We start from the raw sequence: 22,403 nt of genomic DNA on the forward strand, positions 1-22,403 counted from the left end.
TGGGAATCCCTGGCCGGTGACTGCTTATAAAGGAGCAGGAGTATTTGGGATGACATTGAGAACATCAAATCCATTTTTTGGAGTGCAAGTGATGGAAGCTTGCCATCTCCTAAACTATTCACTCAGCTGCCCAGTTAAGCACCTCCTGGTCCACTTGAGGGAGAACCTGTGGGTCCAATGTTGGTCTCATCAGCTGCCTCAGAACCTACACTTCTCAATCCAGAAGGAACTGCCTGAGTAAAAGAAAGCAGTGAACCTTTGCTTTCTCTCAGTCAATAGTCCAGAGAGTTCCACTAAGGGCATTTTGTTTTTGCTGGGTGAGGCACAACAGTCATTGATGCCAGAATCAGGGGTGAAAGTGGGTACCTGACATTAAGAAGCACAGACCCCATTGAACTTACCTCCTGGCTCAGAAGTCTGAATTTTCTCTAAAAAAAAATGGGTATTACATGCATGGAGATACTAAAAACCATCTCACAAGAAAGGGGCATATTCTGGTGGTCAGAGTATTGTTCAATGGAATCCATTGTACAAATGCCCAACAGGGGCATGTGGTCTCCAAGTAGACACAGAGAATGTCTGTATGGAGAAGACCTCCAGATCAATCAGTGCAACCAAAGCAGATGCTTTGACCAATGATCTTCAAACCCAAAGGAACAGCTGTAACTAGGTTCAGCATGATTTGGGCCACCATTTCTCAAGGTTTGCAGGATTTAACTGACACTCAGATTTGGCAAACACGTCTTTCTAATCAGGCCCCTCCCACACCTGCTGCAAGTATCCCCTAAGACTCAGAAACCCCTCCAAGGACTAAGCCACTTCAGTCCTAAGGGACTTGTTAATACCAAAGCACAACAAAATCTGCTCACATCGTTAGGCCTCAGGCAATAATTTGGCACAGCATCTGAACACATTTTACAATAACAAAGAGAAGCACCAGAGGCAAGAATGGTTGTAAGAAGCATTTACTGCACATGATTAAACACAGCAAAACTACTTATTAGGTTTGGATTTCAGAAATGGATATTCAAGGATATTTGTGCATATGATAATCTTGATGGTCAATTCCCAACAGAAAACGCAGTTCCACTATGCCTTCTAAATTAACCTAGTTACTTCCAAAATCAAGCAACTTCTAAGGCAGTTGAGGGAGCAGCAGAGATCAGTGGGTATGGTTGCAAGTTAGGCCCTGGATAAGCTACTTCTATGATATAACCTCATTATATATGCATTTATTATTTCCTCTTACCCTCTTCAATCTCCAGATTAAAGCTGTATAACTGGACAAAAGGAAATATTAAATGTATACATGATAAGATTATGTCAAGGTAGCCATTATGAAGCCCACTAGGCTAGGTTGGGAAGAAATATTCTGTTCCCAACACCATGAGACTTTGCAGAATACTTACTTTATTGTGTAGCTGAGAAAAAATTGTTCCAAGCACTGCAGTCAATGTTGATGCTTCAAACATTCAGCAATGTGAACTTAACCACTTGTTGATTTCATAAGCCAAGCAGGTAACTTCCCTCCTCATTTCTACAGTGTCAATTTTACAGGGATCCAATTTTAATGCAAAATTTTTGGGACAACTTTTCTTATCACTATACTGTCAATTTCAAATATAGTGGAGACATTTGTAGGGAGGTGTGGGGGAAGACATCAGAAGTTAAAATTAATTTTAGTAGGGATGAAACTGACATACTTGATCTTTATGCCAAATTATTGCCCCAGGAGCAAATCACCATTTTTGCTCCAAGAATACAGTGTTTATTGATATGTTCTCATTTGCAAATATTTGAAAATTGTAAAATTAGATTCTTCTTCAATGCTTGCTGTCACCAATTGATACATTATTTTAACAAGCCACCAGCAAAGGGATGTAAAATGAATATGAATATAAAAGGGAGTGCATCTCCATTGTACTAGTATTCCTTGTAACTCTGGCAAAAGATAAATGGAAAATCTCCAGTTATACTGATCTTCTGTTAAAATTGCAGCAATTTCAAGAACTTTGGGAATTCAACCTAAAAGATTTTGCTCCAGAGCTTCATTACTTTGCTCCAGGAACTAAATGAACTACACTTTAATGATATGTCACCATCTCCTCTGTTCAGCTATTACTGTCTTCATCTGATACTTCTCATAATGTATCATTAAGTTTTACAATCTTGGCTTGTCTTTTATTATTTCTAGGTGCAGTACTTTATAAACTTGGTAGCCTTGGCATTGACACTTTCCTCAATATTTCTAATGTCCAATCTCTTCTTTCAGCTTTTGCCCCATTAATCCCATATGGCACTAGGAATAATAATTGGATCCACTGTTATTCCTGGACCACAGCTCTTCTGTGATCTTCTTCATCTCCAAAAGATCCTTTGTTGGAGATTTCAGTGTCCACACTTCACGCCAGGTTCATCTTTATCATCCCCCCCACTTCCTTGGATACCTCAACTTTACAATCCACATTGTGCAACTCCTTGCACTGTATATTGGAATATTATTCTCTGGTACTAAGGTATAATGAAAAACTTGTCTTGCATACCGTTCATACAGATTAATGAATTACACACTAAAAAAGAGCTAGTACAAGGTAAAACAATACAGAATGCAGAATGAGGTGTAACAGCTACAGAGAAAGTGCAGTGCAGGTAGACAATAAAGGTGCAAGGTCGTACTGAGGTAGATTGTAAGGTCAAGAGTTCATCTTATCGTACTAGGGGACCATTCAATAGTCTTATAACAGTGGGATAGAAGCTGGACTTCAGCCCGGTGGTAAATGCTTTCAGGCTTTTGTACTTTCTGCCCAATGGGAGAGGGGAGAAGAGAGAATGACCGGGGTGAGTGGAGTCTTTGATTATGCTGGCTGCTTTACCGAGACCAAGTAGAGATAGACAGAGTCCACAGAGGGGAGGCTGGTTTCTGTGATGTGCTGAGCTGTGTCCACAACTTGATCGCTATTGGTCCCACTTATCAGCATATCCAGTGTTCATTAGCACCCAATTCACTTAGACATGCCTAGTTTCCTAAATTTGTGTGCTATACTCAAGGGAAGATACCTGGGCTCCTAAGCTCTCAGCTAATCACCTGTCGGTCAGCCCCAAAATACTCCCCCTTCTTCAGAAAGTTGTAGCATCAGATATATTTACTATTTGCTTCTAAACAGCCATAGCTAAACCCTGTATTGAACAGAGATATTGTAAATCCCTTCAAATGGTCTCTACTTCATCATCAGGTTCAATTTCAATCTTGTTTCAAGACAACAAATAATAGAAATTAGTACCACTTATCAGGGATGCAGACTAGTAATTCAACTGTTGTAAAATATAATTTTATTCTAGTGTAAATCCTGTCTTGTTGTGCCAGACTGCTATGAGACCCACTAGACTAGTTTAAAAAAATGTTTCTTATGTGGCGACTCACCGTCTAGTCGGGCGAACCGGCTCAGCAGTCGGATCGCGCGGCGTCAGAGCGACGAGGCCCAAGATGGCAGCGGGCCTCGTCTTTCCGAGCGACGGGGAGAACCCGCGCGCGGGAAAGTCCTGATGACGTAGGACTTACGTCATTGCCGGTTGTTTTGGGCGGGAACATTCTCCCTTAAAGGGCCCGCGCAAGGCGGGAAAATAAACCAGTTGTGTTTGGCAATCCTCCGAGTAGAGTCTTGTTTTATTCCGCGGTAGCAACTGCTACACTTAAAACAAAACAAAAACATTAAATCCAGGGAATTACACAATTAAACATTTTGCTGTTCTTTTGTTTTAAATCATGCTGTAAACTTAAAAAGGGGTCAAAGGAACACATGTATGTAAACAAATGCAAGTTTCCCAGTAGGTCACATAATAAAGAGACTTGGAAATAATTCTGTGTTCTTTCATTAACACAGAGGCCAAATCATGCAACTTCCTGGCATAAGGAATCCATCACTTCCTCAAAAGGTATTAAGTACCAGCTATGACAGTACCACTCATTTCCTCAGTATGAATAAAAATCAAACTCCAAATGTCAGCTAACCATAACACAATTTTTTCATCTGTTGGTATTCCATCCTCCCACCACCCCAGCAGACATCAATAGAAGGATTTTATACAATAGGAAACAATAATATTACAAACAGATAGTGTACTCGTGAACAAGTTTATGTTATTACTTGCATTCATTTCACAGAATGCAAGAAAGCAAAGTTATGGCCAATTAGCAATTGCCATAAAGAATAAATGTTTCAAATTTCAAAAGAAACCAAGAAGCAAAGAAAACATTGAGGAAGTTTTAAAACTTTAATGTCAAACTACATATAAAAAGAAAATTTTCATACATTTAGATGCTGCCTGGTTGTACAAGTGAAAGTTTTTGTTTCAGTGAACTATTCTGCAAGGAAAAAGACAATAGAATGGTGTTAAGGAAACTAGATTTATACAAAAAAATGAGACAGGGATGTATTGTTCTACAAATATTCTTGAAGTTCTAACTTCTCATTTGCACAACTAATTAGAAACTGAAATTCATTAACTGTTGGTCCAAGGAATTCTCTCCTGGAGTTTCTTCAGGATCTCAACAGAACTGTGAAAAGCAAAAAAAAATTTAATCTGCTATACCATACCATAAACAAAAATCAAGTTAGCCAGTCACAACCACAAAAGAAAATACTACAGATGCTGGAGACGTGAAATAAAACAGAAAATGCTGGTAATACTCAGTAGGTCAATGACTTCTCATCAGAACCAGGAAGGGTTAGAAATAAGCAGTTAGCTGTTAGGAAAAGTGATTAACTGTAAACAATTTGCTGCTTGATCTGCTAAGTACATCTAGCATTTTGTGCTTTAGCCAATCATATTAACTATACGAATATTTGAATGCTGAAAATAACAGTGCCTACATATAAAACAAACCTCTGTGCCAACCTTTGCAAGGAAACACTGAATATCTAGCCAAACCAGAAATTCAAATTAATATCATAAATTACAAACATTTATTCCTGATTCTTCAAAATGCTCCTCCAGACAAACACTTCATTTTAACAATGCCAGCAATGCACTTCAGCCTTATGCTCCTGATCTTTGGTCATCCGGTGTGCGGCGGGGGGGGGGGGGGGGGGGGGTATCTCCTGGTCGGTTTGCTCCTGGGCCTGGCCAAGGTACCCATTCATGGGTCTAGGCGGTGGGCAGTCGGGGGTTCTGCCTGAGCCAATTGCCTGCCCCTCTTCTGGGGTTATGTCCGTGCCTGCATCCCTGAGAAGGAGCATGCAGTATCCATGGGTACAACAGGGGATTTCCGGGACCGGTGGGCGCCTCAGGAACTCGAGTGCTTTCTGGATAGTGATGACCGTGTTATATTTTGAAACTGTAAATAGTATGCATCATGAAGTATTGTAATAATGTGATTCTGTAATCACTGAATAAATCACCTTCGTAAAAGGAAAAAAAAGTGCCAGCAACACCCATTTCCTATGTATGAATAAAAATCAAATGTACAGAGAAACACAGCACAGGAACAGGCCCTTTGGCCCATCAAGTCCATGCCAACTATCAACCATTCATGTACACTAATCCCACATTGATCCCATTTTTTATTCTCCCCACACTCCCATCAACTCCCCCAGATACTGCCATCCACTTACACATTAGGGGCAATTTACAGCAGAGAATTAACCTACCAACCCACGTTTTTAGGACATGCGAGGAAACTGGGGCACCCGGAATAAACCCTCGCAGTTTAAGGGAGAATATGTAAACTCCGCGTAGGTCTCTGGCACTGAGTCAGTGGCTCTACTTGCTGCACCACTACCCTGTCCTGTGCACGGAAGTGGGAAATAATACCCTGAATTCATATAATGAAGAGGGTGTGGGGATGGGGAAGTGTTTTGCTCTTGGGAAACAGAGAAAGGCTAATTTCTTTGAGGTAAGTCTAATTTAGTGGCAGGACTAGATTATCATTTTCCTTTGGTAGTTTCCGAATACAGTAGGTCACATGGAAGCTCACAGACTATCTGGCAACTTGAGGGGGAGACAGGCAGGGAGGAATATGGAAAAACTGATTGTAGGTCAGATATTTGGACACCAGAAAGAATGGAAAAATATGCTGACAGAGTGGAGATAGAGGAGGGGTGGGGAGGAAGGGTTTACAGTTTGGAAAGACAAGGTTAAGGGGAGATCAGAAAGTACAGTAGGGAAGCACTTTTGCCTTTAAATTATTACGTCCCAAAGATGCCAACAGAAAGGTTCAAATAGACTGAAGGTACCCTACTGAGGAAGAACAGCACCCTCCAAGGTGCTGTCCCTTGAATGTCATAAACCCATCTGCCATTTCAGGTGGACATAAAACTGGCAACCAAGGGTATAATGAGAATGAGGAACATGGAAATAATTAATGTTCATAAAGGAGCTCTGGAGAAATTAAAAGGGTTAAAAGCTGATAATTTGCCTGGACCTTGAAGATCCACACTCTAGCTTCTAAATGAGATGGTTGCAGTGATTGTATGCATCTTGGTAGTAACCTTTCAGAAACTGTAGTCACTGTGGATTGGAAGGTAGCAAATGTAATTCTGGAATTCAAGAAAGGAGAGTCAGAAGAAATAGAAAACTAGAGACAAATAGTTTGACACTGGTTAACAAGAAAATGGCAGGCGTCAAATATTAATAAAGTAGTACCAGGGCACAAAGAAAAACTTAATATATTTGGGCAGTGTCCCAGCAAATGCCTCAATCAACATTTTCAAAATGGATTATCACATTACTGTTTATAAGAGCTTTTTTTTAAACTGCATTTTTTTTTAGAAAGGTATTCCATTGGTTATAAAGTACTTCTGTAAAGTTGGTGGAAGACACCATATAAATGAAAGTAGTTTTTATCTTTTAGGAATGCCCCGAGGTGTGACAGAGAGAGAGCTTGGGAAAGGGTGGGATGGGGCAGTGAAATAGCGAGTGGGAAATTGGTTGGTTGCACACCTGTTAAAACTTAAAGTGGATTTGTTCAAGATGACTTCCTAGCCAAACACACTGGTTTAAAATCCTCCTTTTCGTTTCATCAACCCCTTTTAAAAAACTTACTGCAGCTACACTTTTCCCAAATTACAAAAGCACTTATCCAAGATGCATCTAATAGCATGTAGAATATATGTAACCTATATTTTACATACAAGTTACTCAGCTATTTTTCTAATCCACGTTTCAAACCCAAGCATGAAAAATCCTTACCTTCCATCTATTTCCACAGTTATTGCATACGACAAACGTAGTCATTGGTTCATCAGCACTGCGAGTCTGAACCTAAGAGAACATGTTAAAAATTACGCTAGCTGTTTCCACTTCAAAATGTTAACCAGAAAATGTATAAAGGGCAGCAATTCAATAAAATATATAAAAATTGATTTTAAAAGCTTCTACATGTAAATGGAGAACAATGAAAGCAGAAATAGAGACAACAGATAGTACAGCTGCTTGCTGGTGGCAACTGCATAGTCACTGCTAGCTAGAACTGGTAACCAGGTAATTACTGTCAGCAGGGGCTAAGTCAAGTCTTCAGAATTTTAATTAGTATAAATACAGGAGGATGTTTCTAACATGCAGCAAGCAACGTGGAGTCCAGTTTCTCCAGAGTTTGAAACTTGGGATTTTGATGAGTGGGGGAATTTGGTGCAGTGAGGGGAAGGGGTGCTGTTCTGCTATTTTACTTCTGCTTAGTGAGTTATCTAATGAACACAGGCAGGGCAGAGCACCTCAGACCTGTGAAATTTACATCTTGTGACATTGTTTCCTGTGTCTTGGGCAACTACTGGCATAGGTATAGATAATGTTGTCACTTGGAAGAGGGCAGACGAGCTTTCAAAACTAGATAGATGTTTGATGGAAAATAATTTGGAGAGCTATGGGGAAGAATAGGAAATGGATTGGATAGGATTGCTTCATCACAAGCAGGTACAACCTCTTCTGTGCCATAATGATTTTATAATTTTATAAATGGGCCTTCAAGAAAACAGTAATGATTTGGAAGAGGGGACCGAGTGTAGCATATCTAAGTTTTCTGATGACACTAAACTGAGTGGAAAAGCAAATTGTGCAGAGGATGCGGAGAGTCTGCAGAGAGATGTAGATAGATTAAGTGAGTGGGCAAGGGTCTGACAGATGGAGTACAATGTTGGTAAATGTGAGGTCATCCACTGAGGAAGGAAAAAAAGATCAGATTATTTAAATGTTGTGCGGAGGGACTTGGGAGTGCTTGTACATGAATCCTAAAAGGTTGGTTTGCAGGTGCAACAGGTTATCAAGGCGGCAAATGGAATGCTGACCTTCATTGCTACTGGGATTGAATTTAAGAGCAGGGAGGTTATGCTGCAACTGTACAGGGTACTGGTGAGGCTGCACCTGGAGTACTGCGTGCAGTTCTGGTCTCCTTACTTGAGGAAAGATATACTGGCTTTTGAGGCGGTGCAGAGGAGGTTCACCAGGTTGATTCTGGAGATGAGGGGTTAGCCTATGAGGAGAGATTGAGTCATCTGGGACTATACTCGCTGGAATTCACAAGAATGAGAGGGGATCTTATAGAAACATAAAATTATGAAAGGGATAAAATATAGAGGCAGAAAGGTTGTTTCCACTGGTAGCTGAGACTAGAACTAGGGGACATAGCCTCAAGATTCAGGGGAGTGGATTTAGGACAGATGAGGAGAAACTGTTTCTCCCCCAGAGAGTAGAGAATCTGTGGAATTCTCTGCCCAAGGAAGCAGTAGAGGCTACCGCATTAAATATATTTAAGACACAGTTAGATAAAGGTTTGCATAGTAGGGGAATTAAGGGTTATGGAGAAAAGGCAGGTAGGTGGATCTGAGTCCACAGACAGATCAGCCATGATCTTATTGAATGGCAGAGCGGGCTCGACAGGTCAGATGGCCTACTCCTGCTCCTATTTCTTATGATCTTATGTACCCTCTAAGACTCAGATTGCAAACTGTGCATTTAAATATTACATGAATATTAGTAAAGTGGTCGTGTAATTCTGCAGGTTATCTTATATTAAAGACATTTTGTTTGTAGAATGCCTGGAAAGTTGTGGGGTATAGAAAATAGATTGTGAATATGCAAGGGTAGCTCTTTTTTATTTCCCTTTCCATTAGCAACTTGCAGTGCTTACCCAAAATGCTTACCTGGGTATAGGTACAATTCTTCATCTTGCATTTGCCACACTTGAACAGGTCAGTGTCAGTACCAGCAGTCTTAGCCATTTGATGTTCTCGGATGGCTTCTTTGGTTAAAGCTTTTCGCATTTCCTTAAGCTCATCACTTGCCATTTCCTGGAATGATTTACATCAAAGCAATCACATCAGCAAAAGATTTGCACAAGAGATGGCAATGCAAAAGATGAGTTACCCAAAAGGTGCGCTACAGTGCTGATCAAAAACAAATCTGCAAATTAAATACAAATAAAACTGAAAGCAGACAGACAAATGCATTAAGTATTTGGATAGCACATGACATTTCAGGATGTCGCCAAGTGCTTACAGCCAATAAAAATACCTCAACTGGAGTCACTGTTGCCAAGTACAAAATACAGCAGCCAATTTAAGCAGAATCAAGATCAGGTTTATTATCACTGACTTATATGATGTGAAATTTGTTGTTTTGTAGCAGCAGAACAGTGCAAAGACATAAAATTATTATAAATTACAAAATAAACAGTGCAAAAAACAAAATTATGAAGTAGTGTTCATGAGTAGTTTCAGAACTCTGATGGCTGAGGGGAAGAAACTGTTCCAAAATGATTGAGTGCGGGTCTTCAGGCTCCTATACCTCCTTCCCAATGGTAGTAATGTGAAGAGGGCATGTAGCAGATGGCATGGGTTCTTGGTGATGGATGCCACCTTTTTGAGGCACCACTTCTTGAAATGTCTTTGATGGTGGGGAGGGTTGTGCCCGTGATGGAGCTGGCTGAGTCTACAACCCTCTGCAGCCTGTGCACTGGAGTCTATACCAGGCTATGATGCAACAACTCAGAATAAGAAACAGGTTTATTTCTTTGGCCCAGGTGGATATTCTCATCTTCCCTTTAGATGGTTTGCCAATTATTTTGAATCCAAGGCCTCTAGTTATTGGCTCATTCATTAGAGACAACTTCTCCCTAACATAACTATCATCTTAAAAATCTTGGCAAAGACTTGGTAATTTCCTAATCTTCCTGTTCCAAAAAGAACCATCACATCCTACCAACCAACCTCACTACAGGAAAGATGTGGAAGCCATATAGGGTGCAGAGGAGATTTACAAGGATGCTGCCTGGGATGCGGAGCATGCCTTATGAAAGCAGGTTGAGGGAACTCGGCCTTTTTTCCTTGGAGAGACAGAGGATGAGGGGGGACCTGATAGAGGTGTATAAGATGATGAGAGGTATTGATAGGGTAGATAGTCAGAGGCTTTTCCCCAGGGCTGAATTGGTGGCCACAAGAGGACATAGGTTTAAGGTGCTGGGGAGTAGATATAGAGGAGATGTCAGGGGTAAGTTTTTTTACTCAGAGAGTGGTGAGTGCGTGGAATGGGCTGCCGGAAATGGTGGTGGAGGCTGATACGATAGGGTCTTTCAAGAGACTGTTAGATCAGTATATGGAGCTGAGTAAAATAGAGGGCTATGGGTAAGCCTAGTAATTTCTAGGGTAGGGACATGTTCGGTACAGCTTTGTGGGCCGAAGGGCCTGAATTGTGCTGTAATTGTTCTATGTTCTATCCTAACTCTTCCAAATTTTGTTCATGATGGAAGTCACTTTCTCACTCCAGTAACATGCCAGTAAATGCTCCTTTGCACCCTTTCCAAAGACTAGATTTGTCCAATATTCTCCAGTTGGCAGCCAACCAGGAAGTTATAGCCTGACTGTTTTATTTAAATATTTAATTCTCTATTATAAACCCAAATGAGCTTTACATCCTTTTTATATATATGTATATAAAAAAAACTACCATACCAACTTGCTTAGATAACCTCTAAGGTTTTGTGATATCAACAACACAATTCCTCTTCTCTTTTTAAAATTACATCATTCTGGATTGTATCCTTTTGAAATTACACTATTTCATATTAAATCCTCCAAAGTGGGTTCATTTTACTTTTCTGCACTGATTTTCATTTGTCATGTTTTTGTCTATTTCCCCATTCTAAGTCATCCCGAAGGCCAAGGTTGTCTTCATCACTATCTACTACTTTGCCAAGATTCCCATCATTTATGAATTTTATAAGGCTGCTTCCACAGCAGCTGACTCCAGGCAGTTTAGCCTGTTGCTTGGGGAAAACATCTACCAAACCAAAAAAAAATCCATTCACCACAGTCTTTTGCTTTGTGTCACAAGCCAAATTTATATTCACTTTCCACCACTTCCCCTGATTTTATGGACTTCTATCTTCTTAACAAGCCTGTTATGTTACACCTTGGTGACTTCACTTCTGTGAGTCCTATATCCAATGTCTAGCATTTTTCCTTGATCAACCTTTTTTTGTAATGCTCAAGTCTGTCAAGTTAGTCAAACACAATTTCCCTTTGATTAATCCATGCTTCCCTTGTTGGGAAAGGCATTGGCTAACTAAACAGGTACTTGTTCAATTCCATTTTAAGATCATTTAGCACCACTTTCTAGGCAGAGTATTCCAGATCCTGGAAAGAAAACCCCAGGTGGAAACAATTCTCATATTCCTTTTAATCATCACCAACATTAGCAGTAATTTTCTGCTTTATCTCTGTAAAAAATATATAGGAATGGCAAAATCTTCTAGCCATAAAGGGGACGCCAGAGCAGCATACTGTGCCAAAGCTCAAGGTGAAGCGAAATGCTGAAACACCCAAAAAGGAGAAAGAAGTGACTATATGGTATTCTCCAACGTAACAGATGAAGAAATGTTTTCACAGATGAGAGGCAGGGGAACTGCAAGTTCTTCTTGTACTCATGAGAATGTATTTATTGGAAAATGTCATCAGGACAAACTGATTGTTCTGATGTGAAAAGCATTTATTATTTAGCTATTTTCATGAAAATTTAGTACAAACATAAAAATGTGACAAAGCTTTTTTTTAAGAAAGCAGCTGAGAAATGAACAGCAACATCAGAGAGGGACTGATGCAAGTTAGAACAATGAAAGACAAGTCTTTGTTAGGCTCAGCTGAGGTACATTGAGGCCCTTGATCCTGATAATCAATCATAAATGACAAACTTGCTTTCTATCCAGCACTGGAATAGGTAGAATAGATTTATGTTTCAGTATTGATAACCATCACTTTAAAATTGTGTATTAACTCTGGTCAAACCCAACCAACTGCTTTTAACCATATTGGTGCCAGATTGAATTACAGCCTCTGGAATGTCTTTTGACCTTCACAGTACACTAAATCTCGCCTTGACCTTGAATAGTTCATATGTAACCAAATTTCCAATCCTCCAGCATTCCCTTCGAATCCAATAATGATTAATCTATGCTTCTTCCCAAAATGCAATCAATCTGAATTAGGTAGTTTATCAACTCCAGTCCATTTAAGAAGATATAGAAAAAAAATCTGCAGCTCTTCAATACTTCAAAAATAAAGAAGAAAATTTGGAAAACTTCCTTGTAGCAGTGGTCTGGGCAAGTGAAAGCTAATATTGACCCCTGGTTCACTTTGAGAATGCAAACATCTGTCCTTCCTTGAAGGTGGTCCATTTAAAGAAAGATCAGTTGTCGTCTGAACTGTGAAGTTTAAAGTAGTTTCACTAAGTGGGACAGATTTCTGTAGATTCAAAGTTTAGGTTCTCTGTTAGAATTGCCTTTTGTTTTTCCATTCTTGTAAATGGTTGCTAGTTCCGTCATCACACATTCCTGGAGATTTGACCATTTAAAATTTGACCAAATGTCATTCAGTCATATGATATTGCTCATGTGATGTTTTAATGACATGATCTTGCTCGTTTGCAAATTGCAGCATACTGCTCAGCTGTCCCACTTAAGGTTAGAAGATTTTTACTATTCCTACATGTATTTACAGGATAAACAAGGAAACCATAGCAAATGTTGGTAGTGGGGAAGTTACTGGAGACCATTCTTGGGGTAAGTTACAGGTTAATCAAGGAAGGGGAGCAGGGATTTGTCTGACCAACTTAAAGAGAATTCTTCAACATAACAAAAAAGTTAATCAAGGTAGAGGACTAGATGATTGGATAAAGAAATTTCAGAAAGAAGTCAACAAAACATAACACAAAATGGATATTCACAAATTAAGGATAATTAGTTTACTGCTCCAGCCTGTATTTACTTTAGCTGTGTGTCACAGTATTAAAGCTCCAGTAAAACATTTGACTATCTGCTTTACAGTGAAATGGAATTACTTATAAACCAAATAAAATATATTTTTGTTTAAAAACATCTGCTTGTCATATTTCTACATCAGTCACAATGAGAAACATCAATACCAATGACTCAACTAAATCTTTAACCAGTTTTTATACAAATATGACTTTTTAAAACAATGCACAGCAAATAATACAAAAAAATTCAGTATCAAACTTAACTTCAGTGAGGTAATGCTCAGGCCTTTGACGAAGAGCCATCAAAAGTACCCAATGCCCAGACAAATTTATACAACAGTTGTCAAAGGCTAAAATGGACACCCTCGCCACTTAATTTCTCTCTCTCCCTCCCTCCAGCAACCATTCACATTCCCCAACCATTTGTTGCTCTCTCTCCTCCAGTTACTTTTTCAAGATTCAAGTAGTTTCCATTCGACTTCCACCACCTCTGATACCATCAACCTCACAGGGTATAAAGATGTTTCCAAATAAATGAAGTACCAACAAATGCAAACTAAGCACTTTGGTACAAATGGGGTAGTTTGCCTGCATGAACTACACACAGTCTCTTCCGAATCACCAATAGTTATCCTCAAGAGACCAAAAACCCTTTTGATTGGGAAGCCCATTCTTGACTGACGTAAAAAGTCCAATATTGTTCTGGTTGATATTTCAAATTGAAATCAAACAAATGTTAACTTACCTCTGCGGTCATTTTTGCCAGTCTATCTGGTGCAATATTTCCACATAGGACATTCCTCCTCAGATTCGGGTTCTTTGAATCTTTTAAATTTGCGATTCTGCTCCTCACTCTGTTTTTATATTTCATATCTGTGTTTTTAAATTCTTGATACACACGTCAGAAACTGTTAAGGAAACTCAAGTTATAACTTTTGTTAAAAAAGTGTTAATTATTATTAATTGAATACCAGGAAGTTCATGTAATAAATCACTCTACAGCTATCCTAATATTACTCTATTCCAATTATATTCAACAAATATTTTAGCAATTTAATAAACTTAACAACCATCTTGTGATAAACCCAAGTGACTCTTATTCTTAGCTATATGCTTTTTTATACTTTTTAAAAAGGGGGTAATATTTATTTAATAGAAGGAGAGGATTCTGAGAGGGAGATGAACACGTTCTGCCTGTTGGTATTTACAGGGTGTTCAACTGACTTTGCACACTTATGGGAGAACTGTTGTTGATAAAAAAAACATCCTGGGACTTGGTCAAATGCATGGACCTCACAATTCTGTTTGTGTCAAGCAATCTCCAGATATCAATATTCTTCTTCGACGAGGAAAAGCTCAAATGTTGTTTGTTTATACTGAATTGTAGTCCACAGATTTTTTCACACACATTTGTTCTTCAGCACAAAAAGAGAGAAGTGGGGGATGGTGGGGGGAGTGGAATGTGGTTTCCATGGTTAGGGCATTGTTTTGCATTTGTGATCTATAAGTGTAAATGTAAAAGAGCTCAAGCCAAAAAAAACATTCTAAGCCATTGTATCTAGATTTGTTCAAGGTGCTAATGGAAGCTTTCCATATGGTAGCAAAGTATAATTTAGACCATTTAACCATGATAACTTAATGCCAAAATTTAAATTTAAGGAAGAGCATGCTTTAAAAATAATGTACCCTCCAAAATGTTACAAATTTGTCAGCTTGACTCTTAGCACAAGGTGGGGCAAACCTCACCCCCCCACCCCCCAAAGCCAATGCTATAGCTAGGATTTACCTTGGTTTCCCTGCAAAGGTGCTTATTTCCAACACTGACACCAGGTCAAGTCAGCAGTGGCAGCTTACGTCTGGCCATTTGCAGCTATCAGTGCTGCTCTGGTGGACTCCTCACGAGTCCAATGGGATAGCATGATCTCCCACAGGAACCTCCTTTCTCAGGTTGGGAAATCTGCCTGCTGGGTCTGTATTGCTTCAAACCGGTTGTAACCAGAGCTGTCCACAGTCACAATTTGTGCCCTCGATGTCACTGAGTGTTCATGATTGTCAATGAATCTCTCCAAACACACTGACAATCTGCAAGTCCAATGAAGGGCCTCTCACCAGTTGTCATTGTGCTTCCGGGAGTCTGGTTGGCTGTCTGTTCTAAGACAGTTCCTGTAATGTGCCTGGCATCCAAGTACTAGGCTCCCAGTGGAAGTCTGCACTGTCTCCATGGTGGAACAAACAGTGTAGCAAAGGGGAAATTAGCCATTGATATTGGGGAAAAGGAAGATATGTCCATAAAAAGAAAGCACACAGTGGGCCAGCCTGCAAAACATTTTGTAGATTCAAGCCTTGTGAAGTGTCACAGAAAAATGCACACTCCATCTCTGCATATTGCAGTAACAAGTGCAAGATACAGGTATTCTGTGGCAAGTGACACACATGGTCTAGAAATTGTTCCACTCCCTCTTTTTCTAGTGTTAAATTAGCATTATGGGTCACCCAAACAGTGTCTGTGAAAGTCACTTAAAGAGCAATAACTTTAATTGCTAGGCTTACAGAAAAGCATTGTTTGCTTTTGCTGTGGATTTAATAGTGTCAGTTTCAGAGCAGCCTTCTCTACTAACACATTGCAAGTTTCAGTAGTTGTAAGCATGGGACACAGCAGGTGCAAATCTCTGTAGGAAGCTCTTAAACAAACACACCGAAATATCAGTCAATACCAGTTATGTTTGCCACTGAATGAATGATTGCTACTATGATGGGAAAAGGGTAGGGGAATGTTTCCAGGGATTGGGGCTATCTAAGTGAACCAGTACAGGCTGGTGAAGGACAGTGGTCAAGCAGTCAAGACACATATGCAAGGTTGTATTTAAGGTCACAGGGAGTCTCAAATTCAGTGGAGGATAAAGGATGCAGTTTAGGCACTGGGCATTTCAATAGCACTATTACAGGAACAACGGGGAATAAGTAAAATCTGACTGTTCTGTCAGTAAATAAGAACTTTCATTTTTCAAAGCAGCAAGGCAAAAAATATCACTGCCGGCTAATTTTGTGTGTTGCACAACTATTGAGGATATGGGAGAAAGAATGCCAAGGGCAACAAAATTCTCACAGAAAGATGAGATGATAATTTTCCCACTGGATGCCAAGGCATCCAAAATAATGCACAAGATTGCTCCATTCTGAGTTAACCCAATTTTCAATTCATGGCATCATTTTATCACCCCCCCCCCACCCCCCACCAAGCAAATAACTTTTTGGCCTGAACCTTTTCTAGTCCCTTGACTCCATAAAACCTTTCCACCATCCACAAGATACAAATCAAGAGTGTGACAGAATATAGCGCATTCGCATCTCCACAACACTCAAGAAACTCAACATCACTTAATGCATTCCACTTGATTGACAGGTACCCAAATATGTTTAAGCATTCACTCTTTCCACCACTAGTCATCTGTGGCTGCATACTGTAGCACCTGTAAATGGATTGCAACAACTTACCACAGCTTCTTTGACAGCAACTCCCAAATGTACAAATTTTATGACCTCAATAAGGACAGCAGGTGCACAGCATCACAACTTGCAGCTATCAAATCCATCCCTAGTTGGAAAATGCACAACCATTTGTTCATCATTTTGGATTAAAATCCCGAATGTCCTACTTAACACAACCTATCAATCAAGGGGCTACATTAAGTGATGTTGAGTTTCTTGAGTGTTGTGGGAGTTCACAAAATATTGTAGATATTGGAAATCTGAAATAAAAACAAAAATGCTGTTCTACCCATAGGCTGTGCCTCCCAGTTCTTGATTATCTAACTAGTTCCTCAGTTTTGGCAGAACCCAGGTGAAGGGAAATGAAAAGCTGAATAAATAGTAAACCAATAAACATTAATAAGGCGTGCCATAATCTCATTTAGTCCACTAACAACCATCACTACCACCCTCAACACCCCCACCCCCCAACTTTTAACACACGTGCTTTTTGATACTGCTTTCAAAGTCAGTTATTTTGAAGTTTGATAGGGTTGTTCAGCCAAATTCTGACCACTGAAGCAGCCAGGCCCTCAGATTATTTCTTGAGAAGGATATTTTCCTCAATTTGAGCTCCAAGCTCGTCACAGTCTGAGCCAATGGCTATGTAATCACCTAAACAGAAGAGATGGAGAACAGTAATGAGTAACAACATCAATGCTAACTTCCTCCTAAACAAACAAACCCCTTCCCCGCTTAGCTGCACACACAAACCACCCCGCAAAACAAACAATTAACCCTCTCCCATGCCCGTCCAACCTCTCCCTGGCACCGCCTCCCCCCCACACACATGCCAATAATTAGTCTTGCCACCCCCACAAACACGCACAGGTACACACACACACACACACACACAAAGTGAAGACAATGAATTTCCAGATAAGTTTGCTGTGGGATGGCAGTAGTTGATCCTTCTGTCTGAGATTTCACATAAAAGTTGGCATCAGTGCAGAGATCACATCAGATAAATACCATAATCTAATTTCAGATGATAGTAACAAACATAATGGCTTTAATTTCACAGCAAACTGTCTGAATCCTTTAATTATCCTTACTGCTTAATAATCATCATCAAATAATACAATGTTCTCTACAGTATTAACAGTATAGTCACTGAATACCAAATATAACATACAAGAGCACTTTAATGTAAACTGCATAACTGGAACACAAGAACCCAACCACCACTCCAGTTAAGGGCCAATCATAAAGCCAGTGGATACACTTCACATGGGAAGATCTTCTCCAAGTTTCCAGGCTAACCAATTAAGTAGGTTGGGCCTATACTCACTAGACTTTAGAAAAATGAAAAGTGACTTCATTGAATTCTTGCAGGGCACAGCAGGGCAGATGCAGGGATGACGTTACCCTTGGCTAAAACCATCTCATACTACAGTAGAGGCTCAGTCTTTTGAGTATACCGAAATAGAAACTGATTGATTCCCTTAATATCCAAAAATCTAAGAATATGGAGGCAGTACAAGAAAATAACAAAATAATTAAAAATACAGTTGCATAGCAGAGCAGTTGCAAAAGACAGAATAGCCGACTCCTGCTTCCATTTCTTATGTTATTATGACAGAATTGTTACTGTATTTATAACAGGTATATGCATAATTTTGCCACAGTTGTCAAACATGAAATTTCTGTATTCTCCTCCTTTCATATTCCAAATACAGCCTGGACAGATTGCTTTTATAGGACACACTGGTGTCCATGCCATACTGGACACTGCACATTTCAATCAAAATACTGAAGCTACTATTGCCTTGTTACATACTTCAGTGTAATGAATAGATTGAATCTCCATCTCTGAACAATGAGATTTATTAGCTCATCTCCAAAACTAAATGTCACATTGAACAAAGTAGTAACCTGGAATTTCCTGGAGCTACAACCTACTTCCCATCCCCATCTGTTTGTTCTGCACTTGTCTGAAATGGATCTTTTGAGAGAACACCTCCCCCAAAACTAGCTGCAAATTGAATAGTTAATGCTTTGCAAAGAGCTAAGCTACACCCCAGGCTAACCACCCATCAACTAGCAGGAATGTTTGAGAATGTTGCTCAAATTCAAACATTCAAAAGCATTTAAAAATTATCCAATCCATTGAAAGATTTAAGATTTTATGATAAAAATAATGAAGTTCTTTAAAAAAGAAATATACTTCAAATTAAATAAGGGAATTAAGTTAATTTAAGTGGAAGAACATACGAATGTGAAACTTAACTCCCCCACCTGATGAATGAAGTTGCTGAACACTTGCCAGCTCTAAAATGAAAACAGAAAATGCTGGAAGTACTCAACAGATCAGACATCAACTGTGGAGGTGTCACTTCTAATGAAATATTATTGACCTAAAACATTAACTTGGTTTCTCCCTCCACAGATGCCCAACCTGCGGAGTATTTCCAGCATTTTCTGTTTTATTTCAGATTTCCAGCATCTGCAATACTTTGCTTTTGATTGTCAGGTCTATCCTGACAAAGGGTCAGCAGGCACAATTCCCAATGTAATTGCTGGGAAACCTATGAAATTGGTGCTTTGGCACTGGTCTTCATGAGGAGTCCACCGTTACTGCATAGTCAGGAAATTGCCAGTGAGAACCCATCAAGAAGTTTCAAACTTTGGTGTGCAGATGAAATGGTGATTATTTCTCAGGAAAATCTGAGCCAATGAGAATATTTTAATTCCATCTGCAGTTAAAATAAACAGATTTAAATGTGCAATACTTTAAGTATTCCTAAATTGGTTTTATTAGCTCTTTTTCACAGCAAGTGCAGGATTATCACACATTGCTTTTACAATCAAGCACAGGGTGAAGAGCAGAGCATGACTGGGGAGGAACATTTTAAAGAAACATGAAGAACTGCAAGTCCAGTTCATAGCACAGCTGTATGACATTGGGATACAAAAGCTACAGACCTGCTTTAAAAAAAAAATTCCACTAATATCTGAATCCAATCAAATTGAATCTTTAGGAAGTGTACAAAAGAACCCAAGGCCTGGTTGCAGCAGTGCTAGAATCCATTGGTCAACTCTGTACAATGCTGCAAGGACAAACAGGAGTTTCTATTGCCATGGACACCATGACTACTCATAGGCTTCTGTGGTGCCCAGTGACTAGTCGTCCTATGTCAACTTCAGTTTGAGATCATATCTAGCTTTTGACTTTTAAAGAAATAAATGATTTAAGTGGAATTGTTTTATGTTTAGTGAACTGACAGCCTGCAAGTTTCAGATAATGCTGTGAAAGAATAAAGCATTAATGCATCAAATAAATTTCAAAAAAGACAAATTTAATTTTAAAAATGTCAGATTAAAATTGTTGTTTCATTTTTGGGGACATTAACTAGTGATCTAAAATTTTATTTCTTATATTTTCCTTAAGACACAGAGGGATGCCTTTGGCGCATCAAGTCCACGCTGGCTCTTGAAGCAAACCTGTCTGTCCTACTCCCCCATCCATCTCCCCGCAACCTTTCTCTCCCAGATGCCCATCAACTCCCGATTTCCCTCATCTACCCAAACTAGAGGCAATATATAGTCACCTTTTAACCCACCAGCATGCCTTTGGGATGTGGGAGGGAAGCAGAGCATCCAGGGGAAACCCACTTTGTCACGGAGAGAAGGTGCAAACCACATACAGACAGGGCCAGAATCAAACCCAGGTCACTGGAGCTGTGTGGTAGCAGCACTAACTGTTGCACCACTGTGCTGCTTGACAATATAGTGGGCCGGGGGTGGAGAAAGATCATTGAGATTTTACAACTTCTACCCCTTTCTCTGCCATGCTTAGCAACACATGAGCACAAGAAAATAAGAGCAGAAGTAGGCCACTCAGCCCCTCAAGCCTGCCCTGCCATTCAATATGATCATGACTGATCTATGTTGGCCTCAACTCCTCTTTTGTGACAGTTTCCATAACCTTCAGTTCCTCGATCTTTCACATATTCATCCATCTCCACCTATAATTAATGATCTCTCCTCCACCACTCTCAGGGGCAGAGAATTCCAATGATTCATTACCCTCTGAGAGAAGCAGCTTCTACAGACCCCAGTTTTCAATGGCCAGCCCCTTATTTTGTGGCTATGTTCCCTTCTTTGTGATTCTCCCACTAGTGAAAACGTCTTAACGTCTACCCTGTCAAGCCCGCTTATGATATATTTGAATAAGGTCACCCCTCATTTTTCAAAACTCCAAGGAAAATAAACCCAAATTGTCTTGCCTCTCTTGTTAGAACAACCCTTTGATACCAAGAATTAGCTTGGTGAATCTCCTTTGGACTGCCTCCAATGCTACTGTATCCTTCTTTAGGTAAGGTGACCAAAACTGGGCACAGTATTTCAGGTGTGGCCTCACCAACACCTTTTACAACTGTAACAAAGCCTCCCTATTCATAAACTCCAACCCCTTTGCCATAAAGGCCAACAAGCTGTTTACCTTCTATTTGTTGGACCTGTCTGCTAACTTGCTCACTAGGACACCTGCATCCCTGAGAACACCTATATCCCTGAGAACTTCACTCATTTATGGTCTCTTTTCATTTAGATAATAATCACCTTTTGATTCCTCTTACTAAAGTGCATGACCTTGCGCTTCCCCACATTAAAAACTCTATTTGTCAAGTGTTTGCCCAATCACTTGCTCGAGCTATATCCCATTGCAGAATCACAATGTCCTCATCACAACATGCCCTTCCACTTATTTTCATATCATCAGCAAGCTATTTGAATCAATGCTTCTACATCCAGCAAATCATGTTCTAGCTGGTTTCCATAACAAAAACCTTTAGTTAAGTGAACACAAACCTTTACTGAAGTTATACACGACTCACGTGCCCTTGCCAAGAGAACCAGCTGGATTTGAAGATGTCGCCTCTCTACTCCCATTAGATGAGAGCATCCTGCAAGATTCAACCATTTTTCAGAACCCAGAATGCTCAAGGCTGCTTGCTAGGGTTTTCTGAAGTGAGATGTGAATGTAGAGATGGGAATGCTGCCATTGAGCTAAAGTTTTATTCTATATTTGTTTTTTTTTAAAAAAGGTAATTGAAGTACAACTTACCGTCTGTTTTCATTGCAGCAGCTAACATTTCTCTACACTTGATCCGTACTGAGTCGGTGGTGAAAGGAGCCTGAGGGTAACTTTTAAGTTGGAAAGGTGATGGAGAATAGAATGCTTCATGGGAATTACTGGAATTGCTTCCTGAACTAAAAAGAGAAACCAAAATTCAAGTGTTTGGTTAGAATCTAAACAGGTTGATTTACTCTAGCTCTGCAATAACTTCCATATGAAGACTTTATCCAATGTGCTATACACAATTTTTCCAGTATCTGATATTGCATCCAAGTTTTAACAATAATCTATTTTATCCACAGATATGTCACTTTGGTGTACTCCATTCATAGGTCTTGTCTGTCAGGTATAAACTGTGTTTTAATTTTTCAAATCAGTGAACACTTCATATGAAAGAGCTAGTTTAACAAAGTAAACAATACGTAAAATATATAAAGCACAGAGATGATAAAATGAGGAAGGACATAAGAGAAGGGAATGAAAGAGTGAAAAGGTGTTCCATTTCTATAGGCTATCAAGCCAAACATAAAGTTGGTATCTTTACTTGCCAAAC

At 39.6% G+C, this 22,403-nt stretch overlaps 1 protein-coding gene across 2 annotated transcripts in view; it reads right to left on the reverse strand.

The window, feature by feature from the left end:
• Nucleotides 1–4,258: 4,258 nt before the first annotated feature.
• Nucleotides 4,259–22,403, reverse strand: part of tcea1 (transcription elongation factor A (SII), 1) — a 34,382-nt gene continuing 16,237 nt past the window's right edge. For both annotated transcript variants that reach the window (XM_052022941.1, XM_052022942.1), the window contains exons 5-10: nucleotides 21,839–21,984; nucleotides 17,329–17,385; nucleotides 13,988–14,142; nucleotides 9,135–9,281; nucleotides 7,189–7,260; nucleotides 4,259–4,555 (exon numbers count right to left, since the gene is read on the reverse strand). In XM_052022941.1, the coding sequence (XP_051878901.1) occupies nucleotides 4,547–4,555; nucleotides 7,189–7,260; nucleotides 9,135–9,281; nucleotides 13,988–14,142; nucleotides 17,329–17,385; nucleotides 21,839–21,984 (586 nt within the window). In that variant the 3' untranslated portion in view covers nucleotides 4,259–4,546. The remainder of the gene's footprint in view (nucleotides 4,556–7,188; nucleotides 7,261–9,134; nucleotides 9,282–13,987; nucleotides 14,143–17,328; nucleotides 17,386–21,838; nucleotides 21,985–22,403) is intronic.

Source organism: Pristis pectinata, chromosome 9 (assembly GCF_009764475.1).
Source record: "Pristis pectinata isolate sPriPec2 chromosome 9, sPriPec2.1.pri, whole genome shotgun sequence".
In the NCBI taxonomy this organism is placed as follows: Eukaryota; Metazoa; Chordata; class Chondrichthyes; order Rhinopristiformes; family Pristidae; genus Pristis; species Pristis pectinata.